The sequence below is a fragment of the Bison bison genome, unplaced genomic scaffold, assembly GCF_000754665.1.
Source record: "Bison bison bison isolate TAMUID 2011002044 unplaced genomic scaffold, Bison_UMD1.0 scf7180017864167, whole genome shotgun sequence".
Classification (NCBI taxonomy): Eukaryota; Metazoa; Chordata; class Mammalia; order Artiodactyla; family Bovidae; genus Bison; species Bison bison.
The window spans coordinates 1,064,536-1,088,967 of record NW_011494739.1 but is presented as its reverse complement, the minus strand read 5'-3'; the positions used below and the strand labels follow the sequence as shown (position 1 = coordinate 1,088,967).

Here is a 24,432-nt window from a genome sequence, read left to right as displayed (position 1 = left end):
TTTGACAATCGCTCTCAAAAATTCTGATTAGATTTGGGAAAATATATGTCTTTATGATATTGAGTCTTCCCATCCATGTACATGATATATCCCTCCACGTATTCAGGCCTTCTTTAATGTCCTTCAATAATGTTTTGTAAATTTCTCTATGAGAATTTTGTCTTTATTAGTTTTGTTCACTGTTGTATCCTCAGAGTCAAGAATGAGCCAGGACATAACAGTAGATGTTTAATAAAAATTTGTTGTTTGATGAAATGTCTTTCATATATTTTGTTAGATATATTCCTACATATTTTTAGTGCTATAAAATAACAACAACAAAAATTTGAAAATAGTTTCTAATCAGCTATATAGATATAGGTATATAGATCCCCGGGCAGTGGGAAGTAAGGCAGGGAAGGACATGGAGCCAGTACAGGATGCAGTGAGGAATAAATGGCCCGGTTATAGGCAGGGGAGAGACAAGATCAGGCTTGTGTTTTAAAGAGCTCTTTGCCAGCAGTGCAAAGAATGAACTGGAATGGATAGGGCAAAGTGGGCAATCCTAGAGGGTCAGGAGGTTCCTGCAGACGTTGAGGTGAGTCCTGGCATTGAGTTGGTGCCTAAGAATTAGAGTGACTGACTGGCCACGTGAGCAACTGACCAGGTGACTGTGAGGGACCGAGTAAGGAAACTTAGAACCATCTCATTGACCAAAAGCTGACAACTTTTCAGATGCAGGTCTATTAGGTCAACCGAAGTGCAGCCGGAGGAGACACGAGGCGTGAGTGCCCTCGGCTGGCAGCCAGTCTCCGGCTAGGTCGCGGAGGCATAGGGCTGGGGGAGAAAATTTTAGGGACTAGAGGGGTCTGGGCCGCCTTGGCACGCAACGGCTTCTGAGCTGGGGTCTGTGAGTTGCGCGGAAAGGAGTTTCCTAACCTCATCCAATCAGAACGGCAGAGCCCTCCCTCCGTCGCCTTGGCAACGGGACGCTAAGGCTCTAGCCAAAGTGGCGGTGTGGATCGCGCCCTGGGGAATCCTATCATGTCACGACCGAAGGTAGGCATGCCCCTCGATCCAGATGGTTCATCGTCCCTAGAGAGGGAGAGAAATCGCAGAGGGGTGCAGAAGTTGAGGAGTCCTCGTGGAGGGATTCCCGTTAGCAAGGAAGAAAATGACGCGTTCAGAGAAAAAACTACAGGTCCCGGCATCCTGCGCAACGCCGGAGTTTCAGCGCGAGTAAGAAACCTGGTTTGCCAGCCAGAAATTTATGAAACTCTAGGATTCTAAACTATAGTCAGCGATTTCTGTGACTCCGTGGAAAGCTCAGAATTACGGATTTCCTGATCTGGAAAAGCTGTTTAGAGATCTATTTACCCCGTCGGCTGCTTGCAACTCTCTCATCTATCCATCCCACAAACGCTCATTACTGTTTTTTCCGAGGCCAGCCCAATACTGGTCAATGGAGAGGTGAAACGGACAAGCCCCTGCCCTCTAGGAGTGCACAGACCAACGCCCCCATTTCAAAAGTGGTAGAGATTTCTAATCTGGGAAAGATTAGACCCAGAGAAAAGAATGAACTCAAGAATCCAGCGGTCCCACCCCGGCCTGCTTCTTACCCCGTGTTCCATCTCCGAAGAATGGCACTTCCATTTCTTCCCAGGGTTGGGAAGATGCCCTGGAGAAGGAAATGGCTACCTACGGACTGGAGAATTCCATGGACTGTAAGAGTCGGAAACGACTGAGTGACTTTCACTTTCAGAGCAAAAAAATAAGTGATTATCTTGGGCCCACCCAAATAATCCAGGATAATGTCTCTATTTTCAAGTCAGTGATTCCAAACCTTAATTCCACCTGAAACCTTAATTTCCCTTTGCCATGCAATCCCAAGTGGCACAGTGGTAAAGAATCCCACCTGCCAATGCAGGAGACGTTGGTGATATGGGTTCCATCCTTGGGTCAGGAAGATTCCCTGGAGTAGGACATGGCTACCCACTCCGGTATTCTTGCCTGGGAAGCTCTGTAGACAGAGGAGCCTGGGTGGCTACCATCCCTGGGGTCCCAAAGAATTGGTCATCACTGAACACACAGGCACCTAACATATTTACAAGTTCTGGGGATTAGGACATGGACATATTTTGAGGGAGCTTTATTCTGTTTACCATCAAATAATTGGAAAGTGAAAATTTACAATGCATCATAAAATCAAATGTCTAAAAATAAATGTAATTAAACATGTTCAAGACTTCTATACTTAAAACTAGAAAACAGTGGAAAGAAGTTGAAAACTTAGATTAATAGAGATAGATCATATTCATGAAATAATGCACTCAATCATTTATGATGTCACTTCTTCCCAAAATGATCTGTACGTTCATTATAATCCCAATAAAAATACCAATATACTCTTTTGATAGAAGTTAGCAAGCAGATCCTAAAATTACTATTGAAGTCCAGAGGACCTTAACTTGTAAAGACAATCTTGAAAAGATTGGACGTACTCTACTTGATTTCAAGATTTACTAGAAAACTATGGTAATTAAGGCAGTGTGGTAGGGACATAAGAGTAGACAAATAAGTCAATAGAATAAAATAGAGTCTAGAGATAGACCCACATATACATAGCCAGCTGAATTTTGACAGAAGAGGCAAGACAATTCAGTGAGAAATGGGAAATTTTTTTCAAGCAAAGACTCTGGAGCAACTGTGTAAACATACATAAACGTGAGGATATAAAAGATATTATGAAAAAAAGATTAGAACACTTGACTAGGGAAATTAGAGGGGCTTGATTGAAACAGGATAAAATTACCCTTACTTTTGTGGGGGGCTTACTTCTGCAGGTTTTGTAAAACAGTAACCTCCAGCCCTTTCTACTGTCTTTTTGAGGGGTAGCATTGTGTAGTAGGGGCTTCCCTGATAGCTTAGCTGGTAAAGAATTCACCTTCAATGGAGGAGACCCAGTTCGATTCCTGGGTCAGAAAGATGCCCTGGAGAAGGGATAAGCTACCCACTCCAGTATTCTTGGGTTTCTCTGGTGGCTCATACGGTAAACAATCTGCCTGGAATGCAGGAGACCTGGGTTCGATCCCTGAGTTGGAAAGATCCCCTGGAGGAGGACATGGCAACTCACTCCAGTATTCTTTCCTGAAGAATCTCCCATGGACAGAGGAGCCTGGTGGGCTACAGGCCATGGGGTCACAAAGAGTCGGACACAACTGAGCAACTTAGCACAGCACAGCACAGCACAGCATTGTGTGGTAGGCAGAATTCTAAGATGGCCCCCAAGATTCTTGGGTGTACACACTTGGTATAACGCCCTCCCCTTAAGTGTCCATGGAGCCTGTGGCTTTACCATGTTATATGAGCCTCCATCATAGCCAACTTGGAGTGGGAGAAGGGTTGGAATCAGAGGGATATGCTTTTGTTGGCCTGGAAGAAAGTAAGCATCCATGTCTTGAACTGCCTGAGGGGGCCACTTCAAAAGGAACTGCAAGCAGCCTCTAGGAGCTGAGAGGAGTCCCAACCAATGACTAGCAAATAAACAGGGACCTCAGTTGTACAGCCCCAAATAACAATTCTGCCAACAATCTGGATGATCTTGGAACAGGACCCCAAGCCCTAGAGGAGAAACATAACCACAGCCATCACCTTGATGGTAGCCTTGTAAGAACTGAGCAAAAGATCCAGCTAAGATGTGCCCAGACTGACTCCTGGTCCAAGGAAGCTGTGGGACATAGATCTGCACTGCTTTAAGCTACTATATTTGTGGTAATTTGTTATGAAGCAATAGAAGACTAATACAGACTAATACTTCTGTCCAAGGTGCATAGGTCATCTTGCATAAGACCAATTTCTGATTCTCCTTTCACATCTGCCTTAGGGATCATTCATACCAGGACTGAGGATCAAACTGTTTTGGACATAGTTGTAGGAGAATAATACCCCAAATACCCTTTGAAGATTTGGAAAGTCCATTTTGAGTCAAAGCAATTAACATTGCTCTGAGTCATTAACCCAGCTCCTCCTGAATCATGGGTCTAATCAAACGTTCAATGTTACAGAAGGTCCAGATCCTACTGAGTTCAGCCCTCATACTGGGGATCATGGTTGGACATTTGAAACACTTAAAACTGGGTATTCACTATACGGTCATATCTGGAGTAAGCCTAGAGTGACGTGGACCCTTGGATCCTTGGGGGTTCATTCTAAGGACCAAGTTTCTGGGTACATGCTAACCAGTGAGAACTTTGCCAGGCTAAACCTTCTTGTCATAGCATCTGTGCAGTGCTGTGTCTGATAGTTTGAACATTTTAATATCTGCAGTAAGTTGAGCTGGAAAAACAGAATGGAAATGCATAAAATTATAACAGTTTCATTTTCTCATTGCAGAATCAAAATTACAAGGGCCATGGACTGCCAAAAGGAAAAGAACGGTGAGTGGTCCCACCCAGTCCAATAAACCCAGAACTAATCACTGCCTTCCTTCCTTCCTTCCCTTTGTCCATCTCTCCTTTCCCCCTTCTTTACTTTGATAATGATAAGGATTATGATAATAAACAATTAGCAAGCACTTGCCAGGCCCTGGGCTTGTTGCTTCACTTGCTTATCTCAATGAATCCTGACCACAATTCTTTGAAGTAGATACTACTGTTCTGTCCATTTTACAGGTGGGGAGACTGAAACTCAGAGAAGCTGTTACTTGCTCAAGACTGTAGGATCTGTTAGTGGCAGAGCTTGTTGGACTCCACAGACCATGTTGTATCTGTGTTCCCTTGCCTCGTTCAACAACCATGTGAAGTGGACTTGATAACTCAAATGACAAATCCATTCTAAACTTCTGCACCACTCTGCAACAGTAACCTGGGTGCAGAACTCAGCACCTTTTTGGATTTCTTAAACAGAATCCACATGCACAAAGCAGGAGTAAGCAATGCAGACTTTACTGAAGATTTTTGTGGGGAGTTAAGGAGGTAGTTACATTGCACACACCATGGCAATTCTTTTAGAATTTTCTTATTTCATTTAGATATTTCTATTTTTTCTAAAGTCCTTTCTGACTACACCATTACTGGGCAGGGCATGCATGGTCTCTGACCTTTATCTCATGCAGCGCCCATCTTCTTTGCTTTCTGTCTATATGTACTGACTCCTTTCCACCAATTTTAAACCTTTCACTCTTGCACGCAGATCAATTCCACTATATTCCAGATCCTGGCCCCAAACTTACATGTCTGCTCCCACCTCAACATAACAAAGAGCACTTCTGATAACAGAACCCATCCATCTGTTTTATTCAGTTCAGTCACTCAGTCGTGTCTGACTCTTTCTGACCCCATGGGCTGCAGCATGCCAGGCTTCCCTGTCCATCACCAATGGCCAGGCTTCCCTGTCCATCACCAACTCCCATTGGTGATGTATGTTGCCATGGATTTCACGTATGTTATATTGTTTGATATTGTCCCGTAAGGCCCTGAGATCTGTTTTTCTAAATTTTTTCTTTCTCTAACTCAGATTGAATAATTTCTATTGTTCTGTCTTCAAATTTACTATCTTTCAATTGTTTTCTAGCTTTACTGAGATGTAATTGGCATATAGTATTGTGTAAATTGGGAGAAGGCAATGGCCCCCCACTCCAGTACTCTTGCCTGGAAAATCCCATGGACGGGGGAGGCTGGTAGGCTGCAGTCCATGGGGTCACTAAGAGTCGGACACGACTGAGCGACTTCACTTTCACTTTTCACTTTCATGCATTGGAGAAGGAAATGGCAACCTACTCCAGTGTTCTTGCCTGGAGAATCCCAGGGACGAGGGAGCCTGGTGGGCTGCCATCTATGGGGTCGCACAGAGTCGGACACGACTGAAGCGACTTAGCAGCAGCAGCAGCAGCATTGTGTAAATTTAAAGTGTATAATGTGATGATTTGATACACATATATATTGTAAAATGTTTACCACAATAAGGTTAATCAACACATCCTTCACCTCACATAATTACCATTTTGTTGTTGTTGTTATGGTGAGAAGGCTTAAGATCTACTGTTAACAACTTTCCAGCATATCATACAGTAGAGTTACCATGCTATACACTAGATCCTCAGAACTCATTTCTCTTATAACTGGAAATTTGTACCCTTTGACTAACATTACTGTCCTTTTTCGATAATGTCCAATCGCCTGTTAAATTTATCCTATGAATTTTTAATTTCAGATACTGTAATTTTCAGTTTTAGATTTTTCCATCTTGGTTCCTTTTTAGACTCTCAATATCTTTTCTGCAATAACTCATATATTTACTTATTATATCCATCTTTTCAGATAAATTCTTCAACATATTTATAGTATCTGTGTAAAGTCTTAATCTTATAACTCCAATAATTAGGTCATTTATGAGTTTTTCTCAATTGGCTATTTTTCCTCTTGATTATGCATTACATTTTTCTGCTTTCTTATTGCATGTCTTATATTTTTTATATTCCCTTCTGCATATTGTGTGTAAAAAACAGTGAAGACCAAAAAAATTATGAACACCCACTTCCACACCCACATATATTTGTGTACATGTATTTGTGTACAAGCATACATCCTTTTATTATACTTTGCTTTGTTGCACTTTACAGATACTATGTTTTTTTTTTTTACAAATTGAAGGTTTGTGGCAACCCTACATTGACCAAGTCTAATTGTGCCGTTTTCCAGCAGAGTTTTCTGCTCTTGTTTGTGTCACACTTTGGTAATTCTCAACATTTCAAATTTTTTCATTATTATTATATTTATGATGAGAATCTATGATCAGTGATTTTGATGTTACTACTACACCACACTGAAGACTCAAATGACAGCATTTTTTTAAAAAAATTAAGTTATTTAAAAATTTTTTTATTTACATATTTATTCATTTTATTTTTTGTTGTGCTAGGTCTTCATTGCTGCACATGGGCTTTCTCTAGTTGTGGCCAGTGGGGACTACTCTTCGTTGTGGTGCTCGGGCTTCTCTTGCTGCTGAGCACAGGCTCTAGGCATGTGCGCCTCAGTAGTCGTGGATCAAGGGCTTAGCTGCTCCAAGGCGTGTGGGATCTCCTGAGACCAGGGGTCGAAATCGTGTACTCTGCATTGGTAGGCAGATTCTTAACCACTGGACCACCAGGGAAGTCCCAGAAATAAAATGGGACAATAAATATTTTAAATTAAGATATGTCCATTTTTAAAGAGACACAATGCTATTGCACACTTAACTCCAGTACTTTGGCCACCTCATGCGAAGAGTTGACTCATTGGAAAAGACTCTGATGCTGGGAGGGATTGGGGGCAGGAGGAGAAGGGGACCACAGAGGATGAGATGGCTGGATGGCATCACTGACTCCATGGACGTGAGTCTGGGCGAACTCTGGGAGTTGGTGATGGACAGGGAGGCCTGGCATGCTGCCATTCATGGGGTCGCAAAGAGTCGGACACGACTGAGTGACTGAACTGAACTGAACTGAACAGACTACAGTATAAACATAACTTGTTACATGCACTGGGAGCGTGGGTTGGATCAAAGCTGTAATACACTGACTTCGTCTCGAGCCTGCCTCCTGTGCTGCCATTTTGAGCTTGTTAGTGTCTGACCTTGGAGGAGGTTGGACTGCAGGTGTTTGTTTGATGGTTTTTGTTTACTTTGGGATTCAACTCTGGCAGGGCTGCTAGAATGCAAGCACCATGTGCGGAAGTCTGGGTTTTCTCTCAGCTTTACTGTTTTCTACAGTTAGTGCTCCTTTCTTAAGCAAATTTGCCAGAATCCGGCTTTATTTCATCTGGTTTTGGAAAGGACTCTTCCAGATTTGTATCCACCCTACATGTTGTCTGTGCTGTGCTGTGCTTAGTCACTCAGGCTGACTCTACGTGACCCCCATGGACTGTAGCCTGCCAGTCTCCTCTGTCCATGGGGATTCTCTAGGTAAGAATACTGGAGTGGGTTGTCATGCCCTCCTCCAGGGGATCTTCCTGACCCAGGGATGGAACCCAGGTCTCCTGCATTGCATGTGGATTCTTTACTGTCTGAGCCACCAGGGAAACCCAAGAATACTGGAGTGGGTACCCTATCTCTTCTCCAGGGGATTTTCTCAACCCAGGAATCGAACTAGGGTCTCCTGCATTGCAGGCGGATTCTTTACCAGCTGAGCTACCAGGGAAGCCCACATGTTGTCTAAGCTCAGCCAATTTCTCCTGGCACCGCAAAGTCTATCTTCCACAGCTGGCATCGCTCCCTCACTTGTCCAACCCAGACCCAGAACTGGAATCTGCTGCATCTTCTCTGCTCCTCTATGAAGGCCTTGTTTCTCTCTGGAATGAGTTTGTCAAGTTTTCTTTTGTTTATTGCTCTCCATCATGAACAGGGACATTTATTCTATTCATTGTTTTCTCATTGTTACTATAGTATTGAAACTCTTTCACATCCTTTTATATCATAACTAAAAGCAGAAGTCCTTTTTATCATAATTTGCATTTCTTGGTTATTGATAAGGTTGAGTATATTTTAACATGCTTGTTGGTCATTTAAGTTTCCTGTGCTATTAATTTGGGCTTCCCTGGTGGCTCAGCAGTAGAGAATCCATCTGCAATGCAGGAGATGCAGGTGCTATCCCTGGGTCAGGAAACTCCTTTGGAGAAGGAAATGGCAACCCACTTCTGTATTTTTGCCTGGGAAATCCCATGGACAGAGGAGCCTAGGGGGGCTGTAGTTAAGTTTTATATAAACTATGAGGTCTAAGGGACTTCTCTGGTGATCCAGTGATTAAGAATTTGCCTGCCAATGCAGAGGACACAGGTTCGATCCCTGGTCTAGAAAGATCCTGTATGCCAAGGAGCAACTAAGTCAAAGCTCTACAACAAGAGAAGCCTCTGCAAGGAGAAACCTGTGCTCCACAATATAGAGTAGCCTGCACACAGCAATGAAGACCTAGCACAGCCAAAAATAAATAAATAAATAAATTAATTAATTAAAATTAATTTTTAAAACTAGTTCACACAATAAAGTATGAGGCTTAAGTCTAGGTTCATATTTTGCTTATGCATATTAAATCACTCCAGCACCATTTATTGAAAAGGCTATTCTTCCTCCATTGAATTAATTTTGTTCATTTGTCAAAATTTATTTGGGCATATTTGTGTGGGTCTGTTTCCTTGTTCTTTTTTCTCTTCTCTAGGTCTCTGTATCTCTTTTTCTGTGAATACCACAGTCTTGATTATTGTAGCTACATAATGTTTTGAAATTTATTAGACTGATTTACCCCACAGATTGATTATATTCTTTGCAGCCAAAGATGGAGAAGCTCAGATCATGAACTCCTTATTGCAAAATTCAGACTTAAATTGAAGAAAGTAGGGAAACCACTAGGTCATTCAGGTATGACCTAAATCAAATCCCTTATGATTATACAGTGGAAGTGACAAATATATTCAAGGGATTAGATTTGATAGAGTGCCTGAAGAACTATGGACGGAGGTTTGTGACATTGTTCAGGAGGCAGTGATCAAGACCAAGAAAAAGAATTGCAAAAAGGCAAAATGGTTGCCTTTCATTACTACAAACAAAGCTAGTGGAGGTGATGGAATTCCAGCTGAGTTATTTCAAATCCTAAAAATATGATGTTGTTAAAGTGTTGCACTCAATATGCCACAAATTTGGAAATCTCAGCAGTGGCCACAGGACTGGAAAAGGTCAGTTTTCATTCCCATCCCAAAGAAAGGCAATGCCAAAGAATGTTCCAACTACCGCACAATTGCACTCATCTCACACACTAGCAAAACAATGCTCAAAATTCTCCAAGTGGGGCCTCAACAGTACGTGCACCGAGAACTTCCAGATGTTCAAGCTGGATTTAGAAAAGGCAGAGGAACCAACGATCAAATTGCCAACATCCGTTGGATCATCAAAAAAGCAAGAGAGTTCCAGAAAACCATCTACTTCTGCTTTATTGACTATGCCAGAGTCTTTGACTGTGTGGATCACAACAAACCATGAAAAATTCTTAAAGTGATTGGAGTACCAGACCATATTACCTGCCTCCTGAGAAATCTGTATGCAGGTCAAGAAGCAACAGTTAGAACCAGACATGGAGCAACAGACGGTTCCAAATCAGGAAAGGAGTTCATCAAGGCTGTATATTATCACTCTCCTTATTTAACTTCTATGCAGAATACATCATGTGAAATGCTGGGCTGGATGAAGCACAAGCTGGAATCAAGATTGCCAGGAGAAATATCAATAACCTCAGATACACAGATGACACCACCCTTATGGGGGAAAGTGAATTAGAGCTAAAAAGCCTCTTGATGAAAGTGAAAGAGGAGAGTGAAAAAGCTGGCTTAAAACTCAACATTCAAAAACTAAGATCATGGCATCCGGTCCCATCACTTCATGGCAAATAGATGGGGAAACAATGGAAAAAATGACAAGCTTTATTTTCTTGGGTTCCAAAATCACTGTAGATGATGACTGCAGCCATGAAATTAAAAGACGCTTGCTCCTTAGAAGAAAAGCTATGACCAACCTAGACAGCTTATTGAAAAGCAGAGACATTACTTTGATGACAAAGGTCCATCTAGTCAAGGCTATGGTTTTTCCAGTAGTCATGTATGGATGTGAGAGTTGGACTATAAAGAAAGCTGAGTGCCAAAGAAATGATGCTTTTGAACTGTGATGTTGGTGAAGACTCTTGAGAGTCCCGTGGACTACAAGGAGATCAAACCAATCCATCCTAAAGGAAATCAGTCCTGAATATTCATTGGAAGGACTGATGCTGGAGTTGAAGTTCCAATACTTTGGCCACCTGATGAGAAGAACTGACTCACTGGAAAAGACCCTGATTCTGGAAAGATTGAAGGCATGAGGAGAAGGGGGTGACAAAGAATGAGATGGTTGGAAGGCATCACCAACTCGATGGACATGAGTTTGAGCAAGTTCCAGGACTTGGTGATGGACAGGGAAGCCTGGTGTGCTGCAGTCCATGGGGTCTCAAAGAGTTGGACACGACTGAGCAACTGAACTGAACTGAAATGACCCTACTTTATTCTTGTTTTCAAATTTGTTTTAGATATTCTAGTTCTAATATCTTTGTGTGTTTGTGTGTGCTCAGTTGCTTAGTAATGTCTGACTCTCTGCAACCCCATGGACTGTAGCCTGCCAGGCCACTCTGTCCATGGAATTTTTCAGACAGGAATACTGGAGTGGGTTGCCATTTCTTTCTCCAAGGGTCTTCCTGACCTAGGGATTGAACCTGCATCTCTTGTGTCTCCTGCATTGGCAGGCGAATTCCTTACCACTGAACCACCAGGGAAGCCCTTCTAATATCTTTGCCTTTCCACGTATATTTTAGAAATATCCTGCAAAAAAATCTCACTAGGATTCTGCTCCCAGGAATCATATTAAATCTGCACACCAATTTGGGAAGAATTGACACGTCTACTGAGTCTTCCAATCCATGTACATGGTACGGTTCTCCATTTATTTAGATCTTTGAATTTTTGCTTTTGTAGTTTTCAGTACATAAGTTCTGCGCATGTTTTGTTAGATTTGCACCTAAATATGACTTTTTAAAAAGAACTTGTAAATTGTATTTTTAAATTCAGTCTTCATGTGCTCATTGATAATATATAGAAATATAACTAATTTTTGAATATTCATTTTATATCCTGTGATCTCACTGATCTCACCTATTAGTTCATGAATTGTTTCTTAGATTCCTTGGGAAGTTTTACATAGTCATCTGCAAAAAGGGACAATTTTATTTCTTCCTTCCTGATCTACATCACTTTTCTTGCCTTCTTGAATTGTCTAGAACTTCTGGTGCTATGTTGAATAAGAGTAGTGAAAGTGCACATCTTTGATTTTTTTCCTGGGTTCCTCATATGTTCTTCAAATGTGTCCTTAGTCACTCACTGAAACATTTTTATGATGCTTGCTTTAGAAAATTTGTCATATAATTCTAACACATCTGCCATTTTGGCATGGGTATTAGCCACATTGAGATTTTCCTGATTCTTGGTGTGACAAGTGATTTCCAATTGAATCTTGAACATTTGGGATATTAAGCTGTAGAACTCTGGATCTTGTTTAAACCTATTTTAGGTGACATTTTCTCACCCTGCTCTGGCCAGGGAAGGGGGTATGGTACCATCTCATTATTGTCATAATAGGGTAGTCTGGTTTCCCCACTTGGCTTCCACTGACACTTGAGGGTAGAGGGGCTCCTTCTTACTGCTGGGTAGAGTGGGAGTTCTGGCTCCACTAGGCCTCTGCTGATCTCACCCTGGCTGGGAGTGCCTTGTTCCTGCTCCCCACCTGACCTACTCAAACACCACTGGAGGTGCAGCCTCATCACCACTGGGTGGTAGTGAAAGTCCTGCTTCTTTACCAGGCCTCTGTTGACAGTCAACTCAAGGGAGAGGGGTGCCTCCTTACTGCCAGGTAGGGATGGAAGTCCAGGTACATGGTCTCCGCTGTCACAGCAGGTGTGGGCGTCTTCCTACCACCTGCTAGTGATGAAAGTCCCGGCTCCATCTTTGACCTTCTCTGACACCAACCTACCCAGGTTGTTGGGGGGGATGCTGGATGCCTTGTTACAACCTGGCGGGAAGTCTAGATTCCCCATTCAGCCTTTGCTAAGCCACAGAGTTGGCCAGAGTACAGAAGTTATTGTCTAAGTCTTCCTTTCCTGGTTGGAGAGAGGGGCTTTTATTGGAGCTTTTTCGTCTGTGCCCATTGGTGTTTCAGACTTGCCAGCTTCTTCCTCTCCACATCTGGGACCTATGAGGCAAAAAGATAACCCAGGGAATTTACCACATGCAATTCTTTGGGTCCTGAGATCCTTAGCCAGTCAGTCTGCCTTCTTCTGTCCACCTTTTAGTGTCTTCTTATGTTTGTTTTATATCTAATGTCCTGGGGTCGTAGTTTTCCTGGTAGGAGGAAGAGGGAAAAGTATACCCATTCCATCTTCTCAGATGAGTAACAGAAAGGGAGATTTGCAAATACTTATCACTTAATATGCTTCCCAGGTGGCACAGTGGCAAAGAATCTGCCTGCCAATGCAAAAGACATAGGAGGCATGGTTCAGTCCCTGCGTTGGGAAGATCCTTTGGAGAAGGAAACAGCCACCCACTCCAGTATTCTTGCCTGGAGAATTCCATGGACAGAGGAGCCTGGCGGGCTACAATCAATGGGTCTCGAAGAGTCAGACGTGACTGAGCAACTAAGCACACATATAGCAAACACCATTCGATATAAGAGTTGGCAGTGGCACATGTAAAGCCACCAAACCACAGAAAGCACTGAAGCAAGAGACTGCTATGATTTTTCAATGATTCAAAGATTCTGTAATTCTCAAATTGATTTTTTTAAGTGTTTCATGCTATGATGCTAAATTCTGAAATTTGGTAATTCTGTTTTGGCATTTCCAGGTATGGAATTAACATTTCTTCCTTTTCCTTTTTTCCTATCCCTGGCCCATCTTAGGGAAATAGTTGATTCTGAGCAAATGTTCTCTTGCCTTTTCTTGCAGAGAGCAGAGAGCCTCAATCCGGTTCAAGACCACTCTTATGAATACTCTCATGGACGTCCTTCGCCACAGGCCAGGATGGGTGGAAGTAAAGGAGTAAGATCCCCCCCTCCACCAGCCTCATCTCTCCTTCCCTTTGTCTCTCAGGACCTTGTCTCCCTTTGTTTTTCTCCCAGTTCCCCTGGGTGGCCTCTGGGATTTGTTCCAATTTGACTATGACAGGGGCCAATATTCATTTAGCATCCACAGTGTGTCAAGGGCATTAATGATGCCATCTCTGTCTTATTTAAGCCTCATAACTATCCATAAAGAAGTGATTATGTTCAGAGATATTACGCTAGTCGATTAAGGTCACACAGAAAGTGTCAGTGTGGGGTTCAAACCCAGTGCAATTAGACTATTCCACAGCCAGTGTCCTATTGATCTCTATGCATCCATCACAGACCCACAGGGTGAATTCTCCCATGATAGCAGGTCCTGGCCTCTTACTAATTCTGTGACCCCTAAACCTACATTTCTTCTTCTACATGGAGCCCTCTGGATACTGAGATGAATAAGCATACAACCCCTGGCACCTAGTAGGTGCTAATGTTAGTGAGGGTTAAGGTGTGGACGCATATAGCAGAGACACAAAGTGAAAGAGGCTTTGACTGACTAGAATTTATTTACCCCTCACCCTGAAGTCCAGATGTAGGAGGTTCAGAGACGGTATGGAAATGTGGGACCCGTCTGCTTCCGTCTTTCCACTCTGCTATTCTTTGAATGAGGCCTTCAGCCTCATGATCTGAGGTGAGAGGCTCCTGCACATTCCAAGCAGCAGGAGGTAAGAAGGAGACAAGAAAAGGCATGTCCTACTCTTGAAGGATGCAACTCAGAAGCCTCTCACATTTTACTGGCCAGAACTTAGTCATGTGGCCACAACTAGCTGCAAGGGAATCTGGAAGATGCAAGCTTACATTTTCCCAGGTAAATGTTGAGAATCCTATGACTGTAGGAAAAGGAGAGAATACCTATGAGGGCTGAGGGCAACCAGCTGCCTTGCCAGGGTCCTCAATAAATATTTGTTGTATAACAGTAGCTAAGCCTGCTGGACACTCTTCAGCACTTAACATGCACGACCTCTTTAATAACCCCAGAAAATCTTCCAGTAGGTGCTATTATTATCCCTGTTTTCTTGAGGAGAAAAATTGGACAAAAAGAGTTGGAAAAAAAAACCAAACCATGAGGTCATTCATCTTGTAAGGTTTGCATCTAGTCTAACTGTCTGTAGAATCCCAGGCTCATCGTCCCTGTTCTAGCAGCCTCTCGGTAAATGAAGAAACAAATGAGTGAATAGGTGAATCTATGGTTCCTAATTCCTCGTGCTGGAGTCTAGTAGGGGAGACAGACTTTGACTAAATCACCCCACAAAAAATTTAGAAATTGGCTGTTGGTGGCAAGCTGTGGTGTGGGTAATCTAAGATGGCAGAGTCCTCTCTTTGGTGCTTTGGGTGAATATTACAGTGGTGATGATGGTGTCGTGATAGTGATAGTGGTGATGATAGTGAAAGTGGTGATGATGGTGTCATGATAGTGATGGTGATGGTGGTGGTGATGGTGATGATGGTGATGATGGTGCTGATGGTGCTGATGGTGTCATGATAGTGATGGTGGTGATGATGGTGTCATGATAGTGATGGTGATGGTGGTGGTGATGGTGATGATGGTGATGATAATGATGGTGGTGATGATGGTGATGATGGTGATGATAGTGATTGGTGGTGATGATGGTGATGATAGTGATGGTGGTGATGATGGTGATGACGGTGATGGTGGTGATGGTGGTGGTGATGGTGATGATGGTGATGATAGTGATAGTGGTGATAAGGATGATAATAGTGATGGTGGTGATGATGGTGGTGATGATAATGATGGTGGTGATGATGGTGATGATGATGGTGGTGATGGTGGTGATGATGGTGGTGATGGTGATGGTGGTGATGATGGTGGTGATGGTGATGATAGTGATGGTGTTGATGGTGATGATAGTGATGGTTATGATGGTGATAATAGTGATGGTGGTGATGATGGTGCTGATGATGGCAGCTACAGGGATTTTCCAGCTGTGGATTTTCCTTCTTGGTTCTCTCATGTAGCACACTTATCTTGGAATGAACTTTCCTTCCCTGGATTCTGAAGGACTGGGTGCAGTGGAGAATGAGGCAAGGGAAGTGTATAAGAAAAGGCACTGTCCTGACCTTCCACGTGACCTCAGGCTGCCCCCGTCCCTCCTCAGCCTTGTTCCATGGTCAAGTGGGAAAAGGTCTGAGGGTTTGTCTGGTGCTGATGCTATCTATGTGAGCCCATGAAACGGGCTGTTTCCTGGCTGATCCCAAATAGCCTCAAGAGTCCTCAAATCAAGGGCCAGAGGCCAGGGTGTTTACATCAGACATGGCTCAGTGAATGTGAGGCCTTGTCCTTAGGACCTAAGCTGGAGTCTGGTATTTCTGGACAGAACGAGGCCCCAGTTCAGACCACAAGGCTGTTAGGTCAGAGTTTGGAACAAACGTGGCCAGAGCTGTCCCTTCCCTTGCTTCCCACAAAGAAAGTGGCCATGATGCCTGGAATAGCAGCAACCATCTTGTGACCCTGAGAGGATTAGCATGAAGACATGTTGAGGATGGTAGAATGGGAAGGTAGGAGGACCCTCAATCCCTCTTGGCCTTGTTGAGCAGTTTAATGACTTCCCGGGGAATTGAAGAACAACTTGATTATGATAAACATGAAGATGGTATACAAATGAACAAACTTTTAGGATTAGAAAAGAATCTAAAATCCACACCAAGGTATACAAGGCCCTGCTTGTTAGGCCCTATTCCACTTACAGTGTCATCCCTGACCTTTGTCCCTCCACTCTGGCTTTTCTTCATATCCTTGAATGAGCCCTTTCAACATCAGGACCTCAGTTCCTGCTCTTCTATATCCTGGAACCCTCTCCCCACTGCCCTTGATCTGGCTGTCCCTCCTTACTCTTCAGATATAAGTTGACATATCAGCTCCACAGGGTGGCCTCCACCTAACATAGGTTCCTCAACTGCCCTGCCTCATGGCCTCCACCTGGATTACTCATGGCATGTTTCATAATTCCTCATTAGAGAGTTGCATATTTGTCTCCTTATTTATTTATCTTCCCTACCACCTAGCCAGGTGTTTTTGTTCCCCCTATATCCTTGCACCCAACATTGTCTCTGACACCAAGACAACCTCAACACTTGTCTGTTACATGAATGAATGAATAATGCATTATTTATTCATTCATCCATTATTCATTCACCCAAAACAAACGATTGGTAAGAAAAAAAGGGAAGCACGTTGTCAAAGGAAATAGACAAGAGTGGTTCTATCCACAGAGTTTGGACTCTGGAGCATGATGGCCTGAGTTCCAATCCTGCTCTGCCACTTAATAGATTAGTTTCTTAACCTCTCTGTGCCTCAGTTTCTTCATCTTTAAAATGGACATAATAACAGAACCTAATATGTATATATACATTTACTGTGTATATTTGTGTATTCATACATGGCATGTGCCAACAATGCCATGTGCCATGTATGAATACACACATATATCCATAGTAAAACTATAAAGACACTCATAGATATGATTCCAAGTTCGGGCTAATGGCTTCTTTTGAGACAAGAGAATAAGAGGTACAATCAAGCAGGGATATACATGGGGCTCTGGTTATATCTAATTTTTTTACTAAAAAACTTGAAAGTAACCAAGGTGTTTTATTTCTTGTCACTTATGCCTTTTTCAGGCATCTCCTCTGTGTACCCTGCTCTGCTATGTGAATTCGGTAGCTCCGTCTAGATTCCTGTCCCCCTCTCTGGCATGGTGGTGAGAAATGGGTCAGAATTTGGAAGCAGGCAGGCTTGGGTGTGAGTCCCGAGGCTGCCGTGTCCTCAGTGAGCAAGGCTGTCCCCATCTTAGGGCTCCACGCATGATCACAGCACTTTGTGGACTGCTTTGAGGAGTCAGTGAAAGGACAGCTTTTTGAACTGGGAAGGGCTTACACATGTGATCTAATTCCACTGCTTGGTAATGTGGATTCAGAGGTGGCTATGTGGATGCTTCTAGGACCCCAGCAGTTAGCACAAGCAGGTGAGGTTGGCAGGTTGTCGTGGACCATGTAGCATAGTGGGGACTGTGATCTGGAGAGGGTGTGTCCTGTCTATGGTGATGAGTGCTGGGGGACAGAGGCATCTGGGATCAGTATGGCCAGATCTGAGATCTGCTGATTGTTCAAAGGAAGCCAGCAGCCTGGATTTTTGTAGGAACATTTCTGTAGTTTTCACTCTCACAAGCCTGTAGTTTTCTCAGGCCTCACCAAGTACATGGTGGGCAGCGGCGGCCCAAAACCTCCTTGAGACTCCCGAAGGGCACACAGCTGCTCACTCCTCAGCTGCACCTCCCCGGGCCCCAGATCCCACCCCAGATCCCCTGCAGTGCTGAGGTCCTCAGTCCTAACTTCTGTCCCACCCCCACCTCCAGCGAAGGGGAGTGGGATTTTTACTGGTGTGATGTCAGCTGGCTTCGGGAGAACTTTGACCATACCTACATGGGCGAGCACGTGCGGATCAGTCACTTCCGGAACCACTACGAGGTGAGCCGGGTGGGCTTGGAGACTGGGCATGGCAGTGAGCAGCGGCTGGCTAGGAACACAGGGACGAGAATGGAGAAGTATAAGGGAATTTGGAGCTGCATGCCAGGTGTGGGGTATGTGCACTAGATCCATGATGAGCTAGTGTGAGGCAGCAGGGATCTCAGACCTGAGGAACAGACTGCCCTGGGGAGGGGCTTGAGGTCATGGGCTAGCTGGCCTCTGGTGCAAAGGAGGAGCAAGCAGGATGCTTGAGGGATTGTGTGATTTCAGGATGAGGCAAGTTGATCTGTTTGGAGTCTAGAGATGGGAAGGAAGAAATGGGAGGAACCAGACCATAAAGATGGGACGGGCAGGAGCTGGGGAACAAAGGTGGGAGATTTGAAAAGGTTAGTTTAGCTTAGCAGTTAGAACAAGAACTTTGGAGTCAGACAGGCCCAGATCAAACCCCGCCTGTGCTGCCTGTTATCTGGATAGCTCTGGGCAACTGACAACCTTTCTGAGCCTCAGTTTCTCTGGCTGCCTAGTTAGGATCATTATAGACTGGCAGACTCTCAGTCAAAGTTGCTCTTACTGTTATTCTTACCTTGCAAAGAATGGGTCTGCTGAGGGCCGCAGCTGGTGGGATGCTGGGGTTGGGAGGTGGACAGGGCAGTGAGCATGAGCACCAGTCACCTGCTTGCCAATCTTGCCGCCCAGCTCACCCGCAAGAACTACATGGTGAAGAACCTGAAGCGGTTCCGGAAACAACTGGAGCGTGAGGCAGGAAAGCTGGAGGCAGCCAAGTGCGACTTCTTCCCCAAAACCTTTGAGATGCCCTGCGAGTATCACCTGTTTGTGGAGGAGTTTCGCAAAAACCCAGGCATCACCTGGATCATGAAGCCTGTGAGTGCCAGTGCTGAGGCCTGGGGGTCGGGGCATCCTAGGCACTGGAGCAGGGCTCCTTCACTGGCACATGTCTGGACAGGACTCTGCCTGGGAATTCAGCCTTAGATGCACCATCTGATTTTCCCTAAAGGGCTGACAACATCTCCTCTCTGCAGTGTGTGGACTCAGCACCTGTGACTGCTGGTACACAGTATATGCTCAGTAAATGTATAGTAGATGCTCAACAGATGTTCACTAGATAAACAAGTGAGCCTTAGGACCCCAAGGCAGGGAACCCAGAGAAATCGCTTACTGATTTGAATGAAAACAATGGCCAGGCCGTGAGAAGGGCTTTGCTTGCGTTGTCCAGGTTCTCATGATGGCCTTTGGGAGGAGGTATTATCTGCCCTGTTTTAAAGATGAGGAGCCTGAGACCTATTTATTCAGGCATCCCACACATGCTCTTTGAGCACCTGCTATGTGCCAGGCACAGAACTGGATGGTGGGGAGATAGCTCTCAGGTAGAGGACACATGTGTGGTTACAGCTGTGGCAAGTGTTGATCAGGAGAATGGTGCCAGCAGAGGAAACAGCAGGAGGACTTCCTCCAGTCCTTCAGCAGGCTTCTCTGAAGAAGTGAGAGATTGGGCTCTGAGGCCAAACCCTTAGGTTCAAATATTAGCTGTGCCACCTGCTAGCTGTGTGACCTCAGGCAGATTACTTAACTTCTCCGAGTCCTGGTTTCCCCATCTGGAAAGTGAGAATCACTATAGCACCTATCGATTGCATAATGTTGTTGTGTCACTAAATGGGTTAACAAAAGTACAGCACATCTTAGGTCCTCACTGAATGATAGTTGTTGTCTTTGTAAGAATTAGTATTCAAAAACGAAAGGAAACAAATTTAAAAGAAAAAGAATTGAGCTTTAATCTGAAGGATACAGAGGAGTCAGCCTGGAGAAGGGCGGAGGTCGGAGCAGTCCGAGAGGAGGGAACTGCAAGCACAAAGGCCTTGCATCTGGAGGGAGTCCTTGGGGGGATCAAGAAAAAAGAGGAGGGCAAGGGTGCCAGAGCTCCTGTCAGCCCCTCAGCCCTTCCTCATACCAGGGCTGGACTCTCAAAACAATGCCACCATAACCTTGAATGGCATTATCAGAGCTCCCCAATATTTTCTGGATTTGGGAACATGCTGGGCCCCCAGGAAGGGAGCTGGGGGTGGGGTAGGGAGGGGGCAGTCCTTCTTGTGGCTGAGGACAGGCTAGTGTTGGCTGATACAGATTTAGCTAATATCACAGGTACACGGCACTAGTGGTAAAGAAACTGCCTGCCAGTGCCGGAGACACAGGTTCAGTCGCTGGGTTGGGAAGATCCCCTGGAGGAGGGCATGGCAACTCACTCCAGTACTCTTGCCTGGAGAATCCCATGGACAGAGGAGCCTGGAGGCTACAGTCCATGGGGTCACAAAGAGCCGGACACGACTGAAGCGACATAGGCACACACACGTGAATGGAGGGGAAACTGACAAAAAACAATGGATGCTCCCAAAGGGACTGAGCCAGGATTTACTCAGGCCTCTTGATGTGTGGCTGGAAGGCTCATCCCCCTCCCTGGGAGAAGGGAAGGCCATCGAGAAAGGCTTGGAAGGGTGTTAAGCAGAGAAACACTGCAACCCACTGGGGCGGATCCCAGTTCCCAATATTATCTTCTCAGACACATGGTAATTTGTGCTAATTGGGAACAAGCAACTGCACATTAAGTTGATTCCTTTCCCAGCCCCCGGCCTTTGTTAGCAGCAGACACGACGACAGCTGTAATTAAGAGGAGGAATCTTGGCTTCATGTTTGTGTGTGTGTGTGTGTGTGTCTCCTCTCTCCTGAATCGCTGAGGCACACTGTCTAGGGTGTGGGGCGTGGAGAGTGGGTGCTTCTAGTCAGAAGCCTGGGTTCTAATTCTGAGCCACCACTTATGAGCTGTGTGACCCTGAGCAGGTGACTCAACCCCCCTCAGTCCATTTCTTCATCTGTAAAATAGCCTTAATGGACATACCTGCCTTACAGGGTCATGAGATAATTGAAGTTACATGGGTTGTATACATGAATTGTATAAGCTGTATAAAGTGCTTCGCACTTAGGTGCCCAATAATTGACCATTTTATTGTTATTTCACAGAGTCCAGGCAACACCATTTCTTCCCCCTGCCCCTGGGGAGCACTGGGTCCATGCTTCCCAAATTTGGATGTGCTCACAAATCCTTGGGGATCTGGTTAAAGTGCAGAACCCCTCTCAGCAGGTCTGGATGAGAGTTCAGAATCTGCATTGTTAACCACTCACGGTGATGCCACTGGGGCTGGTTCACAGACAACACTTTGAGTAATGAGACTGTAGAGAAGTAATTCTCACACGTGAGTATCCTCTGGAGAGTTGATTGAAGCACCCACTCTACTGGATTCAGTTAGGCCTGGTGTGGGGCCTGAGAATCTGCATTCCTAACAAATTCCCAAATGGGGCAGTTAGGACTCGCCAAGGAAATAGAACCATTAGGGTGTATGTGTGTGTGTGTGTGTGTGTGTGTGTGTGTGTGTGTGTGTATGTAAGGAATTAGTTCATGAGATATTGTGGGGGCTGGTAAATCTAAACTGTGGTGACAGAAAGCTCAGGCAGGATTTCTGTTACAGTCCTGCAGCAAAATTGTTCTTTTTCCAGAACCCTCGGGTTTTGCTCTTAAGTTCTCATCTGAATGAGTGAAGCTCACCCACATCATCCAGAATGATATTCTGTACTTAAAGTCTACTGATTGTAGATATTAATCACCTCTAAAAAATGTCTTCTTAGCAGCATCTAGACAAACGTTTGACCGAACGACTGGGCAGCGTTGCCAAGCCAAGCTGACACATGAAATTAACCATCACACTGGTTATAAGGGTGCTACTGGTCTGGGTGCCACACTCTGAGAACCAGTGGGCCAGATCATTAGTTCTGGGATCCTGTTGTTTGGATCCCTTTGGTGTTGAGAAATGTTAAAAAATAGGACATTGCCCTAAATTTGGAAATTAGAGGGAGAAAGCCCCTCGAATCCCTCTGTTCTCACAAGGCCTGCCTTTGTGACCCAGCCAGTTGTCATCCACTCATATACCAGGTTTTTCACATCGTTGCCGTGGCCAGGCCAGGTCGGGCAGCGACCAGCCTGCCTTTCCTTCCAATGTCTCCTGTGCACGGTTCCCTGGGGCCTGCGAGCCTTCATCTTCCTTTTCAGTGGGGGCAGCGCAGGCTTGGAAGGAGAAGGTTGAACTGAGTCAAAAGGGAGCAGACATCCCCCTCGTGTCAGCCTACTACATCCACCTGCCAATGCAGGAGACACAGGAGATATGGGTTCGATCCCTGGGTTGGGAAGATCCCCTGGAGGAGGGCATGGCAACCCACTCCAGTATTCTTACCTGGAGAATCCCATGGACAGAGGAGGCTGGTGGGATACAGTCCATGAGGTTGCAAAGACTGGACACGATTTAGTGCACACTTACAGGGATCTGTCTTCCCATCCCATCAGTCTAGTGTATAAATCACCTCAATCCAAACTTTTTTCCACCTAGGCACTCTCTCTCTCCCACCAGCCCAGGCCCTCTGCATTAACAAGGAAATGAACAGGACCCAGCTCATGGGGACCATGCTTGCTCCTCCAGCCTCCCTTGTGTGGCTGGGAGGGCAGATGCTAGCACTCAGGGCCCTGTCTGTCAGTCTCTCTGTGTGTCCACAAAGAGACTTAGTGGTCTGACACTTTACTAAGGGCTGTGAGCATCTGGGGCGACCACTGGGCTGTTCTGGGCTTTGGGGGCCTCTGTCCAAACTATAGGATGGTAAAAATCGAGTTTTAACATTTTCTTATGTGGGTTTACCCCAACCAGGGCTTCTCACACTTTTTCACTGAACTCTCCCAAGAGTTGGGGTGTTTGGGATGGCAGGTAACAGAAAGCCCCAACTCACAGCAGCTCAGACAAGGAGGCACGGGTTCTGAACTGTTCTCATGCCTCGTGTCTCTTTAGCATCTGGTGAAGTGTGTGGACCCCATCACAGGACAGGGTTTTTAGAAGCCTGGCATAGAGGGTGTCTGACTGTAAAAGAAAGCAACTATGCTGTGCAACAGTCACCAACTGTGTTAGTCTGGGTCCTCTGAGAAATAGACGCCAAGACAAGATTCAACAGGCCAGAGTGTGGCCTGTGGGACAAGGGGGAGGGAGCCGGGAGAGGCTAGGGGTGCTGATACCCCACCACGTCTGACCCCAGTGAGGGAGAGAGTGAAGGAAGGGTGGCTGAGGGGAGCTCAGTGAGGCCTCAAGCCCAATTTGTTGTCAGAAGTCCCTTGTGTCCCAGGAGTGGGCCAGCCTTCGTGTCCCTGCATCCTCATCGCTGGCCTGGCCAACAGGGCTGGGCTTCACTGCAGTCCTGCAGTCAGAGTCCTGTGGGCACTTCTCACCGGGCAGCCACAAACTATTAACACATTCCTTATGCTGCAGGAGTATATGTGTTGTCCATTAACAATTAAAGAGAGTCTAACAGCAGGCCCGATTGTTACCATAATTTCGAGGTTGTAACGAGTATAAACAGTATTTGGAGACAGTTGTAATGCGATATGAAAATAACTGTGATTTCTTTTGAGACCCAAGTCACAGGCCTGGCTAACACTGTTAGGATTTCATGCCTGCATTTATAACAGAAGGAAACATGAAAATCTAGTCATGGGTTAATGAAAATAAAGATGAAAAATTTTCCTCATTCAAATTTACAGACCCCAGGGAATTTCCTTTGATGATGGAAGGTCGAATCCAGGGTTGGTTCGTTAGGCTGTTCTACATTATCATCTACTCCCAGTTCAGTGGGCTGACTGCTCCTCTCAGTCACAACAAGGCTGCTGCAGCCCTAACCCACCCCCTCACATCTCCACCTGCCACGGGAATAAGGGAATACCCTGGTTTTGTGGCCTTTAGAAGAAGACACAAATTCCCAGAAGTCACCACGGCAGACTTCCTTCCCCTGGCATCTTGCCAGCTCACACCTGAACCAATCATGTGGCAGAGGCATGGAACCACTCTGAGAGCTCAGACCTCTCCAGAGGGCAGGGCCACAGGGAAGAGGAGACCCAAATGAGGTTCCATTGGCAAGGAAAGAGAATGGTTGCTGGGGAGACCACCAACCACATCTGCAACACCCACTGAATACGACCCCTGATGAATGGCCCCCAGGGGCATAGCAGGGGGAGGAAGGGGGTGAAGGGCTGTGAGCGGCTGCAGATCAGATCAGATCAGATCAGTCGCTCAGTCATGTCCGACTCTTTGCAACCCCATGAATCGCAGCATGCCAGGCCTCCCTGTCCATCACCAACTCCCGGAGTTCACTCAGACTCATGTCCATCGAGTCAGT

The 24,432-nt window shown here is 45.3% G+C and overlaps 1 protein-coding gene across 1 annotated transcript in view; it reads left to right on the top strand.

Moving 5' to 3' along the window:
• The first annotated feature begins 943 nt into the window (after positions 1 to 943).
• The window catches only part of TTLL9 (tubulin tyrosine ligase-like family, member 9), a 49,671-nt gene continuing 26,182 nt past the window's right edge, over positions 944 to 24,432 (top strand). The window contains exons 1-5 of the mRNA XM_010841738.1: positions 944 to 1,038; positions 4,372 to 4,415; positions 13,520 to 13,612; positions 18,048 to 18,159; positions 18,856 to 19,041. Coding sequence (XP_010840040.1) covers positions 1,024 to 1,038; positions 4,372 to 4,415; positions 13,520 to 13,612; positions 18,048 to 18,159; positions 18,856 to 19,041 — 450 coding nt within the window. The 5' untranslated portion in view covers positions 944 to 1,023. The remainder of the gene's footprint in view (positions 1,039 to 4,371; positions 4,416 to 13,519; positions 13,613 to 18,047; positions 18,160 to 18,855; positions 19,042 to 24,432) is intronic.